Genomic DNA, 17,021 nt, shown 5'->3' on the forward strand with positions numbered 1-17,021 from the left:
TTACACAACAGGAGGAAGACCAAACGCTGGAAATAAAATAGTTCTTGTGATCTCACAGGTGAATACAATCATCCTTTTTTTACATATCTCTCTCTCAGTTACATACATGGCCCCTATTACACATGATCTGAGCTCTCCTTTATGTCTTTATCCTCACAACAGGGCATTATTTAGATTGTAAGTTCATTGAAGCAGGGATTCGCTGTACAGTGCCTAGCACACTGGGGCCCCATTTTTGGTTGGCCCATAGGATCAGGGCCGGTGCTTCTATCGAGGCAAACTAGGCAATTGCCTAGGGTGCCAGGATTTTTGGGGGGCGGCATTGCCCGGGGGGGGGGGGGCAGCAGGCGACTCCGGTGGACCTCCGCAGTCGTGCTGCGGAGGTCCGTTGGTCGTGGCTCTGGTGGAGCTGCCGCAGGCACGGCTGCGGCAGCTCCACTGGAGCCGCGACCAACGGACCCTCCGCAGAAATGGCTGCGGCAGCTCCACCAGAGCATGGGTGGCGCGCAGGCGGCGAAATGGCCGTGCATACGCGTAGCGCGAAAAACTCTAGGCGTCTTGTATAGGGTACAGCTATATGAGAACTAGGAAGATGGTGGAGTCCCGCTTGCTGCATGTGCACATATTCATCTAGCCTCACTGAGGTACCAGTGTAGCTGCAGTAGCACTGGTATGGCAGCGAGACATGGGCTAAGCTTCATGAAGCCGATGGTACGTACTAGCATGGCTAAGCCAGCTTCTGTGTGCCAACTCGGCGACTCTATTATACTCATGCTAGCTGGATGAAACTGTGTGAGTAGGCATAGACAGCGAGGAATCACATCCAGCTCATAATGCAAATGAATCTTAGTCATACTCGTAGTAAATATGATCAATAATAACCCCCTATATACTGGGATGTAAGTCACAACAGGAGTCGTGAAGGAATCCTGTCTCTCAAATCCAGGCTACAATCTAACCACTGAAACCACTTCCGCAGCTGGCGAAGAAGATAAGGAAACAGAGGACACGAGAAGTGAAGCGACTTGCACGAAGTTACACAGCAAGCCAATGCCCCAAGCTGGGACTAAGAAACACAGGTTCCATAGCGCTATCCACTGACCAATTGCCTTCCTAAATGATGTGTGGTGGGGGTTTTTTGTCATGTTTTGGGAGAGTATGGGTTTTTAGCACATCTATCTCAGACTATTCCAAAAGTTTATTAGCAATGGCACAGGTAAAGTGCAGCCCAAGTTAACATCCCATAGTATCCTAGGTCTAGGAAATGTTTCACACTGGAGTATGTTGTGTGCGCGCGGTGGGGGGGGGGGATTAAATATTCAGTGTCAGGCTTGCATTGCTGTACATTTCTGGTTCTATGGCAGGCTGCCATATACTATGCGTGTTTCAGCAGTGTCTTTCCTTTCTTTCAGTGATACCAATAACTCTTCTTCTCTGCTCTGTAGTGGGAAGCAAAAATGCAACGTAAATACTATTATACAAATAGCACGATAACAGTGTCAAACATGGGATACATACACATACAAAAGAGTCTTACATTGAAACACCGGCTTTTATTTGATAATTACTTTTAGCAGCACCATTATATTATTTCAGATGATCAAGCACTAAGATACTTATATAGAGAGGGCCAGTGATTAGTGCACTAGTCTTAGGGAGACCTGGGTTAAGTCCCTGTTCCACCACAGGCTTCCTCTGCAACCTTGGGTAAGTCACTTAGCCTATCTGTAACTCAGTTTCCACTCTGTAAAATGAGGATAATAGCACTTCCCTACTTAACAGGGGTGCTGTGAGGATCAGTATGTTAAAGATTGTGAGGTACTCAAATTCCGGAACTATGGGGGCCATATAAGAACCTAAGATGGATAGAAATAACCATAACTTTATCTTCACTAAAACTGTACAAAGTAAATATAGTAGGTATGCTTATCAACTAACTATCCCACTAATACTTATTATATAGTAGTGGTGTATATATATTGAGGGTTTGAAGAATCCACCTGCCCAGGATGAATAAGAAGCTCTCTCAAGTGAGTACATGAACTTAATTTTTTATTTAAAACAAAACCAAAAAACAACCCAAGTTTCTAGCCCTTATGGATTACAAAAGATGACCTTCCATAACCAAGTGTAATCCTGTGCTATACAGTAAAACCTCAGCATTATGAACACCAGAGTTATGAACTGACCGGTCAACCACATGCCTCATTTGGAACTAGAAGTATGCAATCAGGAAGCACCAGAGGCAAAAAAACCCCCAAACAAACAAATCAATATAGGACAGTACTGAGCTAAATGTAAACTACTAAAAGAAAATAAAGGGAAAGCAGCATTTTTCTTCTGCATAGTAAAGTTTCAAAGCTGTATTAAGTCACTGTGCAGTTGTAAACTTTTGGAAAAAAAACCCATAGTGCTCTGTTCAGGATGATGAACATTTCAGAGCTAAAAACAACCCCCATTCCCCAGGTGTTTGTAATTCTGAGGTTCTATTGTATTTGCCTTTTGAAGACCTGGTGTACATTTAAAAATTCAATTGACCCATCTACGTTGCTCAGGGCTGTGAAAAATTTCTGTGCCCTGATTACTGTAGTTAGGTCAACGTAACCACCCATGTCGATACAACTAGGGCTACGTCTAGACTACCCGGCATATCAGCGGGTTACAATCGATTGCTCGGGGATCGATATATCGCGTCTCATCTAGACGCGATATATTGATCCCTGAACGCGCTTATATCGATTCCGGAACTCCACCAACCCCAACGGAGTTCCGGAATTGACAGGGGGAGCCACGGACATCGATCCCACGCGGTGAGGACGGGTGAGTAATCCGATCTTAGATATTCGACTTCAGCGTTGCGTATCTAAGATCGATTCCCCCCGTAGTGTAGACCAGCCCTAGGTAGACAGAAGAATCCCTTCGATTCTCGGACAAATGGTCAATTCGCACTCCAGCTTTTAAGAAACTTGGAGGAACATGGAGATGTCTGGGAAAGCCACAAGCACCCAGGCACTGGAGCTCAGCACGGGGGAGACAGGCCCACGACAGGGCCGCATGGGTATTTTTCAAGCTAGCTTTGACCTGGGGCTATGACCAGTTCAAAGTCCTGCCGGATTCTGGCCTTGCCAATGTGCGTGGCGCTGCCAGTGAATCCGGCACGAGACCAGCCGCCAGCACCTCGGTCCCGGGGGCGGCCCGGTCTCCTGGAGCAAAGAACGCACCAACCTCCACTCTCCTTGGGCCAGTGCAGCAGCTTTGCAGGCTGGAGGCGGAGCTGCAGGGCCCGCTATGGCCGGCCCGCCCCCAGCACCTCCCCCGCCCGTGGCACACGTGGCTTGGCAGCCGCAGCTCCCCGCCTCCCTCAGCCAAGATGGCGACGCCCAGCAGCTAGGCCGGCACGTGTGTTTGGGTCCCGGCGCCCCGTGGAGGAGGCCCCAGCTGCTGCGCCCGGACTCGGAGCCCGCCCGCTCGGGGCCATGAAGTCCAAATCCTCCTTGCACAAGTCCGAGAACACGCACAGGGTGAGTGCCAGAGCCACGGGGAGGCGCCTGGACATCGGACACAGCACGGGCGAGTGGGGCGCTGCCCTGGCCCGGGGGGTGCAGCATAGCTGGCCCCGAGCTGGGAACACATGGCTCGGGGGTGGCTCCTCCTCTTCCTCAGGCATTCCCCCCACCCCCCCGCTGTTTTGGGCTTCCTCGTTATTGTTTTAAGGCCCACATGCTGTGCTGGGCCCTGAAGATAAGGTTGCAATCTAATCGCACTGTTGAAATGATTTTTCTGTTCAGAGTCCAGCTATTACCCCGCTCCTTTTTTGCATTTCCTGTTAGAATGAGTTTCCGTTCGTTTGACCCTGGGCTATTCACAACAGGCCTTATCAGAATTTCTCCTCTACTCTTTTCCCCTCACTGTGTGGAGTAGAGGAGACCAAAAGCAAAAATCCTGCTTTGGGGTCCTCACACTGTTAGAGGACAGAAGAGCAAAAGTAGTAGCTTCCTCCCTGTCTCTGAGTTCATGGAAACTTCTCCATATGAGGAGTTTTGCCTACACTAGGGAAGAGCAAGTACCACTTTTCTGAGCATAAATGCACCACGTGTTATTGGGAATCTGCAGATTCACCTATGCTAGGGAAATTCGTATAGTCTTACCATTGCCAATATCCATCGACTGACTCCACCAGTGCTAGCAACGTTGGATAGTGCAGATGGCTGCTGTGCACTTACGGGGAGCAATTTAATACACTACACCCGGGTAGGGAAGGCTGTGCCTCCCCAAACAGCCTGGCCCCTACCCCCTATCTGCCCTCTCCCAGTTCCCGCCCCCTGATTGCCCTTCTCAGAATCCCCAACCCATCCAACCCCCTCATCCCCTAACTGCTCCGACCACTATCCACGCCCCCACCCACTGACAGGCCCCCAGGGACTCCCACGCCTGTCCAACTGCCCCTGTTCCCTGTCCACTGATTGCCCTGATCCTTATCCACACCCCCACCCACTGACAGGCCTCCTTGTCCCCTGACTGCCCTCGGATCCCCTGCAGCTTATCCAACCGCCTTGCTCCCTTACTATGCCACTCAGAGCACCAGGACTGACAGACATACTTAGTACATGGTAAGTAGCACATTCCTTCAGGGAGCAGTTTAATACACTACACTTGCCCTCCATACGATTTTGGAACCTCGATGTGGCCTTCAGGCCAAAAAGTTTGCAGGGATTCTCAAACTGGGAGTCAGGACCCCTCAGAGGGTCGCAAAGTTATTACATGAGGGGTCGTGAGCTCTCAACCTCCACCCCAACCCCACCCCCACTTTGCCATTTATAATAGTGTTAAATATATAAAAAAAGTGTTTTTCATTCATAAGAGGAGGGGGTCACACTCAGGTTTGCTATGTGAAAGGGGTCACCAGTACAAAAGTTTGAGAACCACTGCTCTAGAAGGAATCACGCTGCCTGGGTATGGCTGGAGGGATTCCCTGTCTGTCTGATTTGATGTTTTGAGTCAATGATTTCCTTCAGGGTTCTGGGATATTTGCATGATTAGAGCATCCTGCCTAGATAACATTTAGAACACTCTACATGTGCCAATAACTTTTTTTTCTCCTGTATGTTTTTCTGCTGTAGGGCATGATTTGGCCCTAGGAAACCTTTCAGATGCATCTTTCTGCACTGGTATAGAAAACCTTGTATTTTGCTGAGGTTTTTTGCTGGAATATCTAATAGCCCCTATGATCTCTTTAACGTGACTATCCCAAAAAAGGGTATCTAAGTCAGTGTTTCCAAAACTTGGGACGCCGCATATGTAGGGAAAGCCCTTGGCGGGCCGGGCCGGTTTGTTTACCTGCACCATCCGCAGGTCTGGCCGATCGCGGCTCCCATTGGCTGTGGTTCGCTGCTCCAGGCCAATGGGGGCTGCGGGCCGGGCTGGTTTGTTTACCTGTCCTGTCCGCAGGTCCAGCTGATCTAGCTCCCACTGGCCGTGGTTCGCTGCTCCAGGCCATTGGGGGCTGCGGGAAGCGGCGGCCAGTACGCCCCTAGGCCCATGCCGCTTCCCGCAGCTCCCATTGGCCTGGAGCAGTGAACCACGGCCAATGGGAGCCATGATTGGCCGGACCTGCAGATGTGGCAGGTGAACAAACTGGCCTGGCCCACCAGGGGCTTTCCCTACACAAGTGGCATCCCAAGTTTCAGAGACACTGTTCTAAGTGATGTAGCTGATGTTTAAAGAGACAGCATTAACTCAATTATTATATTTCTGTCTGAGGACTTTGTATTTGCTATAGTTACAAGTAATATTCAACACTGGTATAACTGAAAGGAGATAGCAAAAAAAAAAATTCTAATTTTCTGGTTTGTTTACTTTGTGTATTTGACGACATTTCACGTGTAGTCATTTTCACTGTTTCCCAAGTCAGTCAATGTGCCTCCCTTGCTGAAAAGAGTCAAGAAATCCACTGACAGGGTAGGACGAGAAAACCCCCAATAAAATATTTTAGAAAGGCATTTATAAAAAATGAATCGAGGGCATGTTATTTAAAGACTGCTCAGTCAGAAATTGTGTTCTAAAATAAATCCAAATAGTATCTGCTTAAAACAGTGTTTAGTTGAATGATGCAAAATATTTGCTGTAATTCTTTGTTTTGGAAAGACTCCTTGTACTGAAATATAACTAGTGTTCCGTCAGTCATTAATATTTTTATAGACTCCTGTAGATGAACAATGCCCTGATAATTGAAGACAATTAGGAACATGAAAATAATGTATCTTTTTTATAAGTTCTTGAGTTACTTATAAAACTTCAGACAGTGTTAATAATCAATCTTCCATTGTAATTATGCAAGCTAACTGGCACTTGCGTGCATACCCCCTTTCTTCCCCACCTATCCCTTACCTACCCTATCTCTATCCATCCATTGAAGACAATGGGGCGCTTCATGGGTATTACTTGAAGCCAGGATCAAGCTCTATGACAGGGGTGTGCAAACGTACTGACCCTTTGAGCTGCATACGATAAACTTCAGAAGTTCAAGAGTTGGGCGCACCTGCCAGAATGGTGGAGCTAGGGGCTTCAGCACCACAGGAGTCAGCGTTCGGGGCTTCAACAAGAGCAGGGCTCAAGCCCCTGCAGGTGCCTCTTGTGGGGCTGATGCCCCTAGACTCTCCCCTCCCCACTGGGTAGAAACCCCTAGCGCCCCCCACCACAAGGGAGAAGGCCCAAGCTCGCTCTCTCTCCCTCTCCCCCCTACCTCTCGGTCTGGTAGGTGGAGAATGGGGGCGCATGGGGGTTTCATGAGCCACACTTTAATTGTAAAAGAGCTGCATGTGGCTTGTAAGCCACAGTTTGGCCACCTCGCTCTGTGGTATACGTTAGAACAGCTATGCACTGAAAACTAATCATTTTAAAAATGTAATATTTACCTTCCTTCCCACCCTCCATTTATGCTCTTAGCTTACTTAAGTGTGCTTCGCCCCACTTAGGCTTTGTCTACGCTGGCACGTCGTCGGCAAAACTTTTGTCGTTCGGGCATTAAAAAAAATGCACACCCGAATGACAAAAGTTTTACTGATGAAAAGTGCCGGTGAGACCAGTGCTTTGTCGGAGAGCTCCTGCCGACAAAACAGCTGCCGAAGTGTTTTGTCGGCAGGAGAGCTCTCTCCTGTAGACAAACAGCAGCTGTACTACCTTCTTTTTAGTGGCACGGCTGTAGCGGCAAAGCCTGTGGCTAAAAGCCTTGTAGTGTAGCCACAGCCTTAGATCTTTGTTTTTGTTCTCCTGCATTAACAGGTGCTGCAGTGTTTGGCTGTAAACACTTCAGGCAGATATTTCTATCCACTCCCCCAATTAACAAACAAAGAAAAAGACTGATTTCATTGACATAAAAGCAGAATCTCTCTCTGTATGTATGTGTATATATCAACAGCTTTATTTACACAATCTGCGCTATTTGACAGTGTTTCCTCAATGTCTGCAGTTCTATAGTGCATGTCAGAGACTCATTTAAAAGAGATAATTCTGAAATAAACAGCAAAGGAAACATTTGACTTGAGTTTTTGTTTTTACAGTTTCTCACCTTCTCTGAACGCTTAGGCAATGTTAATATCGATATTATTCATCGGATTGACAGGACTGGGAGCTACGCTGAGGTGAGAAGAATATAATAATTCTATGGCAATTCTATAACATCTTTTGACCAAGAATCTCAGAGCACTTTAGAAATGTATATTCACCAAGGTTCAGATTTTTCTAAAGGTATTTAGGCATTGCTCCATTTAGACAGCCAAGTCCCATTTTCAAAAGCGACTTAAGCATGTAGGACCCTAAGTATCATCGAAAGTCTGTGTTCAGATTTGTTTGTAAGAGAAGAAGAACAATGGATCAAGTGAGGTCCCAATCCTGCAAAGCCATACACACATGCTTAACTTTATGCACAGTGAATAGCCCCATTGATTTTAATGGGACTAACTCCCAGTGTTTACATGTAAGCACTTATGTAAGTCTGTGCGGGATCATGAATGTAATTAGTTAATACATTGTGAAATTGCAGTAAAATCTCGAAGTATGTTTTGCACCTATCAGTAGTGTTACTTTTTAAAGATACTGTCTGATAACAAAACATTCTGGAGCTTATATGGCTTTGCACTTTGCATTATCTGGCCATGTATTATAAGCATTAAATGTGTTTCAGTAAGTCATCAGCATTCCTTTAAATTGAGACATGGCATGAGGCATTGGATCGTGCTTCATCTATTGAGCCTTCTATCTAATCTTTACTTTGAAAGAATATGTTTTATTTAGGGCTGTTTGGCTAATGCATGATCTTTATTTCTGACAGGAGGTTGAAACCTACTTTTATGAAGGACTGCAGAAATGGAGAGAACTGAACCTCACACAGCACTTTGGTATCTGTTTATAGTAAATAGTTTATAATTCATTTGCATTCTTTGCTTGCATAATGAGATCATGCTTTACAAGGTGGAATTTGTTTACCTAGATTACCATCCTGATGCAGAGGGATTAGGATCCTGATTCAAAGCTCATTGAAATCACTGGGAGTCTTTCCATCAACTTCAGTGGGGTTTGAATTGGGCTGTAGAGGAGCTGTTATTCTCTTGAAAGTCCTTTATGTTTACCAATAAATAGGACACAGTTCTTAAGTGTTCCTTTGTTTTTTGCACAGTGAAATTCTACAGAGAAGTGGCTGGCAAATGCCAGTCATTCAACCAGCTGGTGTATTATCAGGATGCCATAGTGCAGAGCTTGAAGACTCATCTGCAAGTCAAAAACAGTCTTGCATATCAGCCCCTTTTGGAGTAAGTACACACTGTAAAATAAACTCAGTGCCGTTGTGTCAATGTAGGGTGAAAAGTGTGTAAATCACGTCAAAAACATCGTGTATGTGTCCTTGTTGTCATGGAAGAAAGAATTGCACTGGACACGTTACTGAGGCCTGGGGTACACTGAGAAGGAGGCGAGCTATGTCCGTCTAAGTTACGCAACTTCAGCTATGAAAACAGTGTAGCTGAAGTCGACATACTTAGAGCTACTTACCGCAGTGTCTTCACTGTGGTAGGAGACTGCTGACGCTCCCCCGTTGACTCCGCCTACACTTCTCACTCTGATGGAGTACCGGAGTTGACGGGAGAGTGCTCAGCGGTCGATTTATCGTGTCTTCACTAGACACGATAAATTGACCCCTGCTGGATCGATCACTCTGGGGATAAGTGCAGACATGCCCTGAGACAGAGCCATACCAGTGATATTTCTGGGTCTTTTATAGTAGCATTCTAATTCTAAGGTTTAGTTTCAAAAATACTCCTAGAATATAACCAAACAAATCTCTACAACAACCCAAGAAGCGTGTTGGTGTGAGCTCATTGTGTCACTGATGTCTTCATGGCTGCTCTTGGTTTTAAGTCTCACTCTTAATGTAACCTAAATGTAAAATTATTTGAGGTTGTTTGGTTGGTTTGTTTTCAGTTCAAAAACCCCTTTCATTCAAGGTAACATCATGTATGGTGTTCACATAAGGGACAGTGACAGCTTTACATCCAATGAATCTGCATGCTGTACACCCACTAGAGCCATTTTAATTTGCAGTGTAGTTGCACGATCAGGCAGTGAGCTATAGTTTATTTAGGTGTTTTGGCATTTTAAACATACGAACATTAACATTTGTTTTCTGAAATCTAGCCTAGTGGTACAGCTAGCTCGAGATCTCCAGACAGACTTCTACCCGCACTTTCAAGACTTTTTCCTGACTATTACCATGTTATTGGATACCCAAGACACAGAGCTGCTAGAATGGGCTTTTACCTCTCTTTCCTACCTTTACAAATATCTGTGGAGACTGATGGTGAAGGATATGGGTAATATATATAGGTAAGCTTTATTGGTCTGCAGTCACTAGATTATATTTTAATATAAATGCTTCTCTTACTCTTCAGAATTAACTGTCTTTTTACAAAGTAATTATTGATGAATTCTTTCTGGCTGAGTGTGAGTTGAATGGTTTTAATTGCTTGTTGTATTTGTAGTTTATACAGTACCCTGTTGGCACACATCAAACCACACATCAGAAAGTTTGCCGCAGAAAGCTTCACCTTTCTAATGAGGAAGGTAGGTGAAGTGTTACTGCCATGACTTTAACAGCATTCCATGGGGCCCCTGGCATCAAGCTAACCAATACTGAACAAAGCTGTAATGTTTAACGATGGTGGGTGCCCTCTAGAGAATAAAGGGGCTAACAATACACAAACTAGCATTCTATCCATTCTGAGGGGTTTGGTTTGGTTTATGCAGTGACAAAGGTTTTGTAGGAGACTTTATATGTAGCACAGCTGAAACAGAATGTGTTCATCACCTCACAGGATCAGACCTTGACTATATACGTAATATGGATTTCTTTTTTTTTTTTTTTGTAAGAGCAGTGAAACTGAAGTGCTCCTGGTCACCTTTCCAACATTTCTGTAGAATCCCCGATAAGGAGAAAGGAGCTATGTTGGACTTGGCTGGATTGGGCCATTAGTTTTTATACTTCACGTTGGGTCAATGCATTTTTGAAATAATGGTTTGAGACTTTTTGTTGCATTGTTTGCAATTTCTTGTTCATCTTCATTTTAGCACAGAAAATTTGAGTACATAATTTTTCTAGCCAAATTAATCAATGCTAAACTGCAGTCATTTTGGTGAAGTGGGAAATGGAATGTATAGCCATTTGGTGTTGATTAAGCCAATAAATCCAGAAGCCAGGTTCTCTGAAGTGACTAGTGGATTTGGCTTCCTTGAATTTTGGACATCCAACCTGAGATACCTTAATGGAGTCTGATTTTCAGAAAGTGCTGATCCCTAATCCCTACAATTCAGACCCCTTTAAGGAGCCACATGTTGGGCACCCAAAAACTGAGGATTTTGAAAATCTTGGGCAGAAATTCAAGCAGCGTTCTCCCATCTGTTTGCTGCATCACAGTACTTAATTACTGAATTCTGACTTAGAATGGTCCAGTCCTTTTCTTAGACCCTAGTACAGTCCTTACTGTTCCAGTGACTAGTTTACTGCCCCTTATTCAGTGTGACATCTCATTATGGTCCCAGTTCAGCAAAGCACTTAGCATGTATTTAACATTAAGCATGTGAGTAATCCCATCCTTATTCTTCAGCGTGTGCTGAAGTCCCATTGATTTGAATGGGCATTGTTAGTGAAACCACACTGAGTGACATCAGCTGAGGATCTGACTCTTCCTCTCCATTCTATTGCATACATTATTGTAGAGAGAACAAGTCTGAATTGTTGGAGGGTGGAGTAGAAGAGTAAGATGGCACTGTCTGAGGTCATTTAATGATTTCTTTCCATTTGATAGGTTTGAACTGAAGATAACTTTTTCTTTGTGGATTTTGTTTTGTAGGTTTCTGATAAAAATGAACTCTTCAATTTGATGTTTCTTGACCTGGGAGAGCACCCAGAAAAAGCAGAAGGCGTGGGACAACTACTCTTTGAGATGGTCAAGGGAGTTAGAAACATGTTTCACTCCTGTGCAGAGAAGGTAAATTAGCCTGAGCATATAAACTAAGTGGAAAATGACAAAGTTTTAAAGTACCTAATACAGGACATCGCTATAATAGAGCCTGATATCTCACTCCTTGAAGCCAACAGGTGTCTTTCTGTTTGCTTCAGTGGATTTTGGATGTAAATTGTGCTGTTTATTGTAAGATAATACATGTAATGATATCTCTTTAAAGGTGGCTTTTCAAGTTTTTGCTTTTTGTAATTCCTGAGCTGTATTTGTGTGTTTTGAAATGGTTGCATTGGGTGATCATGTGTATTTCTGTGGATTTATTTAGAGGCTATAAAACAATTTTGGATTTAAATATTAACTTCAGTATTGGGCAAAAAAAGATAATTTTATAGGTGATTGAAATCCCTATAATATTTTTAAAAAGCCATTACATTGTCATTTGTTTAAAAAAATTCTAAAGCTAAAGGGTTTTCGAATTTTTTTGGTCTCTTTTCTAAGCATGAAGACACAACTTGCCTTTTCCTTCCACAGGCTATAAAGTTCATTCTGCTAAAGCTGGGGCCCATTACCGAGATTGAAGCTAAACTCCCGTGGATTATTGTTGGAGAAGCTGTCAAACATATGGTAAAATCGGCTGCAGTGCATATCTACAAGGAGCATTTCGAGGTTCTTTTCAAATGTTTGGAAGTAAGTTTTCGTTGCCAGGAAGCTGAAAAAAAGATAACAGCCCCTTCCCCTCCCCCCCGAATAGCATTTTGTGTGTGCTAAAGGAAAGGTATGTAGTGTGTGTTTTCTGCAGTGGGAACATTAAAATAAATGTTGCACTAAGGAGGAAAGCCTGGCCTTTCATCTGTGGGGACAGAGGGCCTGTTGTTGAACTGATTTAGTTATGTTGTGCAGTTTGGGGTGGGATTTGGGGAAGGTAACCACTGCTTTCCTGCCATGATTTTGTCTGCCAGTGAAAATCCATCTCATCCTCTCTTCCCACTCAGGCCAGTATAATAGCAATTCTTCGCCTTCCGCTATTAAGAGTTATTTTATGTAATTAGTTCTATTGCATTCCCTGGACTAGATTCTGATCTCACACTAGTATAGTGTGAAGATTCTGATCTTCACCCTTCACAACAAGGTTGAAGTCATGGTCCCACTGAAATCAACTGCGAAACTCCCACTGACTTCAATAGGACCGTGATTTCACCACAGGCGTCAGTGGAGTTACTGAGATCAGTTGTGGTCAGAATCTGGCTCCAAGCGTTCACGTAAAGCTAAGCACAAGGTATTTGTCTCTTCTGTTTTTTTTCTATGCAATCTGTAAGCCTTCTTTGAAGGAGCACTTCACCTTGCTAGACATTTGTTTTTCCATCCAAGAGATGTGAGATGTTCATTATTGGAACCATTTAGCTACATTTTTCCTTTCCCAGAAAGGTTAATTTGTTGGATCAGAATAAGAAAGCTGGCAATAGCTTATCAGGCCAGTGGAACATGCAGTTACCAGAATTGCTTCAGCTTAGCGTTATCCATGACAGGATCTGATCATTCATGTGAAACTGTCTCTTGCAGGAATCAGTATTAGAATTGCAGGAGAAAATAACGAAGGCCAACAGTTGCGAAAGCTCAGAACAGATTGAAAGGTTATTGCAAGTGTATTTGATCCTGGCAGAACATGCAAATGGGTCCAAAATCCCTCAACCTGAAGCAGTTTGTAAGGTGAGTCAGACCATCCTTTTGGCTACTGTGCACACAGGTGGAGGGTGGGAAACCAGAGCATGTGCAGTATGCTTACCTGTTTTCTCTGCTTGTTGGGTGTGTGCTAAGGTCTAGAAGTTGGGCCAGGGGAAAGTCAATTTGGCAACCGTTAGGAGCCACCCCAGCAAATCTATGAGAATTCCCCTGTGTAATATAATGATGACTCTGTCATCATGATCTTATGGGTGTCCTCCTCTAAATGAATCCTCCACTGAGAGCGGGGAAGGAGGAGAAGTGGTCATGGACAGTTGCTGCTGGGGACCATGTGATGAGGGTATGATTCCTGAAGGAACTGTGCTGCTGTGGAGAAGGCAGCAGCCTGAGCAGGTGTGAACGAGCATTTCCAAGGGGGTCCTCATCCCCTCGGGCATGGCTGGGACGAATCATTGTCCTGTGGTGCATGTGACATTGCCTTTCTCTCTCTCTCATTCCTCAGACGTTAGCAAAAATGTTTAAAACATCTGACCTCTCAGTGCCTTGCTGTAAGACCCTGCTTAAAACAATTTCTGTTTTGCTGCTTTCTGAGAATGTTTTCCTGCCAGATGCTGTGACCAAGGAAGTGATTGAGAAGGTAATGCAATTCATTTTGCAACTGAAGAACCACGGCTCAGTCTCTCTTGAATGAGTTGATTGCCACACACAGCACTTATGTTCTAGGAAATGTGTTACTCAGGGCTACTCTCTTCCTTTTTGTGCAGACAAAGTACAAGCCAATCGCTGCCTCAGCATGTGGTGAATTTAGGGGCTGATCCAAAACCCAAGTGTGTTGTTTTTGTATGATAGTAGTGCCTAGAAGTCCCATTATGCCAGGCCCTGTACAAACAGACTCTGAGCAAAAGTCCCTGTCTAAGCAGACAAGGAGCTGGAAAGGAAATGGAAGCAAAGTGATTTGCCCAGGGTTGTACAGTGGTAGAGCTGGGATTAGAGCCCAGGTCCCCTGACTCCAAGTCTAGTAACCTGTCCAGTAGACTGTGCTGCTTCTTGACCTCAGGGACCTTTTTATCAGACCCTTTGGTAAGCCTAGAAGTATTTTCTAAAGCAGGTTACCGGTATATTGCAACACCATGGCTACTGCCGCTGGACCCAAACACAAAGCTGCTTTGATAGTGTTTGCTTATTTTTAATCTGTTCTGTTGATTAAGGTGTATGTGAAATGGCAGTATTTATTTTGGATGTTTCAGTTTTCATGTGTTACTGTACATATATATGATATAATTAATATGGGAAACTAGTTGTGCTGTAGGAAAAATAGATTTGCAGACCTGAACGAAGCAATGGAGGTACATCTCTTGTATTTCTTGCAAAAGATGAAACCAAAAAATGTTTTCACAATAACGAAATAAGGCTGGAGGAGTTAAGTCTGTCCGCTCTTTAGTATTGATCTCTGGCTTAGTAGTATTAATTCTCTGCTTATCTCTCACTTATCTATGTGAGAAATCCCGTTAAACTCTGTGGAGGTGCTCATGTATATTGGAGTTACCCATGTGTGTAAGTGTTTACAGGGTCAGGAGGTGGGTAGGTTTTTATATGTAACTCCTTTCAGCACTAAGAAACACTGTGTGCACTGGAGGAACATAGCTCACATGTCTTGAATCCCTTCATGAACAAATAAAGCGCTTGTTGCTTATACGCCCCTTCTAACTCTTCCTTCGCATTTGACAGGCATTTGGAAGTGGGTTTGAAAGGTGCCTCCTTTTGGATTTCTCCAAAACAGTGTTTTCAATGAATCAGTTTGAGCAGGTAGGTGAAGTTTTCATTCATTCATTCATTCATTCATTCATTCATTTATTTATTTTGTAGTCAGATGAGCAATGGAGGAGTTGTGTTTCTGGGTGGGGAAAATGAGTCTGATGGAGAGTTGTTTTGACTGCTGACCATAGAAACGCCATTACACTTGTCAAATTCATAATATAGATATTTCTTACGATGGATCATTTTTATCTGACCTATATTTGAACTGTCCATCTTCTGTGTCTTTGATGTGACCTGATGGGAGTGAAAGGGGCTGTTAGTCAATATCAGAGGAATGAAAATGGCAGTGCAAAAAATGTCTTTTCTTTACAATTTCATAGATTTTTAAGAGTCAGAAGGGACCATTGTAGTTATCTAATTTGAATTCCCACATAACACAGCTCAGGGGATTCCTGCTGGGTTACTGAAGGGGCAGACATGGTCCAGGAGTCAAGGAGATGTCAGTGGTCTGTAGTTAGTGTTGTGTTGGAGCTTTGCATCTGACAGGATTTTTGCATCTGAACGCCCATTGTGGCTGCACACCTTCAATCCCTATTCTCCAACATACGCTCGCCAATATCTTGTCTCTGGTATTAGTGACTTTTTCATGGTAGATTGGTTAACAGGGGATGTGTCTCAATGAAGGTATCAGTAATCTGCGGACTTCAGGGTCTCTCTCTCACCTCTTCCCAGATCCTTTTTACAAACATAGCACAGCCCAGAGAGAGATAGGAAAATTGCAAGGAGTGTACAGAGAGGCTCTCGGTTTAAGCCAGTCCCCCTTTTGAATGTGTAAAATACAGTAAATTGGGCGTATAAAAGAGGGTTCCTACCATAACGAGTCACAGCTCCTCCAAAAGCTGCTGGCCAGCTTCCTCAGCTGAGGTCTGGTCTCTGATACCATGATTCAGAAGCAGAAGCAGTGAAGGGGGCAGCAGATCTCTGTGTTGATGGAAAGAAAGTGGGGAGAGGGATCAAGTGTGAAGACGTGGGGTTGGGATTTGTATGGAAGTGGGGGAGGTGGGATGAATTTCTGTTTGGGGGTGGTGAAGGCTGAAATGGAGAACCAGGGGGATGTCTGGTGGGTGAGACCTGAGCCTGGTGGCCCAGGGCTCTGAGTTGAGGGAAGGAGTGGAGGGAAGCAGGTTCTCTGCATGCTGTGAGGGGCTGTTCTTGGGGATCTTCAGCTCTGTTGGGAGCCTGGACTTGGGATAGGCTAGGGTCTTTGTGTCAAATCACTGACTCCTCAAGGTCTCCCTGGTATTGGTGCCTCGTGTCTTGGTGATCTGATGCATCAGGACTGGAGGAAACTTTGGTACTGCAACAGCTCATCCCAAAGAGCTTGGCTTCCCTGGCACCTGTGTCTCAGATCCCTGATTTTCTTGGTCAGAATTGGAGAGGCATGTAAAATCTCGATTTCTTTTTCCTTTCAGCATTTTCTTCCGTGCTTTTTAGAGTACGTTGAGGACTGCTTCTCTGAAGATGATGTTCTAGCTAAGGATGAGGCCATGGCAATTTTGGCTAAACTCATTCTGGAGAAAGCAGAACCTCCCACTGTTGGCTCAATGGCTTTTGAAAAATATCCCCTTGTTTTTACAGAACCACCGATAGGGTAAGTCTCCTCACGCTCCACAGACACTGTTACCTCAGAGCTGTCTTTCGAAAGGTTTGGAATGTAGTGTTGCTAAGCAGATTGACTATGGCGTCAGAACTGCCACTTCACCTAGTGTTCACTCTTTCTTTGAGGACTTGGAATAATCTCTGCAGACCTTGGCATTTAAATACTTGCTGCGTTTCGGTCACAGAAGGGGTGAATATTTGTCCCTTGTATAGGATTTTGTCTCATCTCAAAACAACATAGAAATACTTTTGCTTCCTAGCATTCTTTGTTCCTGAGAATATGGACATCAGAGGCAAAAGAACAGGAAGAAGCAAATCAAATTGTATCTGATTGTATCTCTCTCTCCTTAGCTTGTCCTTCATATGTCACACAGTCTTTTAAACTTTAAGCTCTTTGGGCTTAGGGACCATGTC

General features: G+C 44.3%; 1 protein-coding gene across 2 annotated transcripts in view; it reads left to right on the forward strand.

Annotated features, from left to right (window-relative positions):
- The first annotated feature begins 3,352 nt into the window (after positions 1-3,352).
- Positions 3,353-17,021, forward strand: part of UTP20 (UTP20 small subunit processome component) — an 86,297-nt gene continuing 72,628 nt past the window's right edge. The window contains exons 1-12 of one of the 2 annotated variants that reach the window (XM_032788589.2): positions 3,353-3,521; positions 7,560-7,640; positions 8,330-8,396; positions 8,675-8,807; positions 9,688-9,876; positions 10,032-10,113; positions 11,400-11,537; positions 12,042-12,197; positions 13,071-13,217; positions 13,693-13,827; positions 14,919-14,996; positions 16,421-16,599. In XM_032788589.2, the coding sequence (XP_032644480.1) occupies positions 3,477-3,521; positions 7,560-7,640; positions 8,330-8,396; positions 8,675-8,807; positions 9,688-9,876; positions 10,032-10,113; positions 11,400-11,537; positions 12,042-12,197; positions 13,071-13,217; positions 13,693-13,827; positions 14,919-14,996; positions 16,421-16,599 (1,430 nt within the window). In that variant the 5' untranslated portion in view covers positions 3,353-3,476. The remainder of the gene's footprint in view (positions 3,522-7,559; positions 7,641-8,329; positions 8,397-8,674; positions 8,808-9,687; positions 9,877-10,031; positions 10,114-11,399; positions 11,538-12,041; positions 12,198-13,070; positions 13,218-13,692; positions 13,828-14,918; positions 14,997-16,420; positions 16,600-17,021) is intronic. The other variant, XM_032788591.2, reaches the window with a different exon arrangement.

This window comes from Chelonoidis abingdonii, chromosome 1, assembly GCF_003597395.2.
Source record: "Chelonoidis abingdonii isolate Lonesome George chromosome 1, CheloAbing_2.0, whole genome shotgun sequence".
Classification (NCBI taxonomy): domain Eukaryota; kingdom Metazoa; phylum Chordata; order Testudines; family Testudinidae; genus Chelonoidis; species Chelonoidis abingdonii.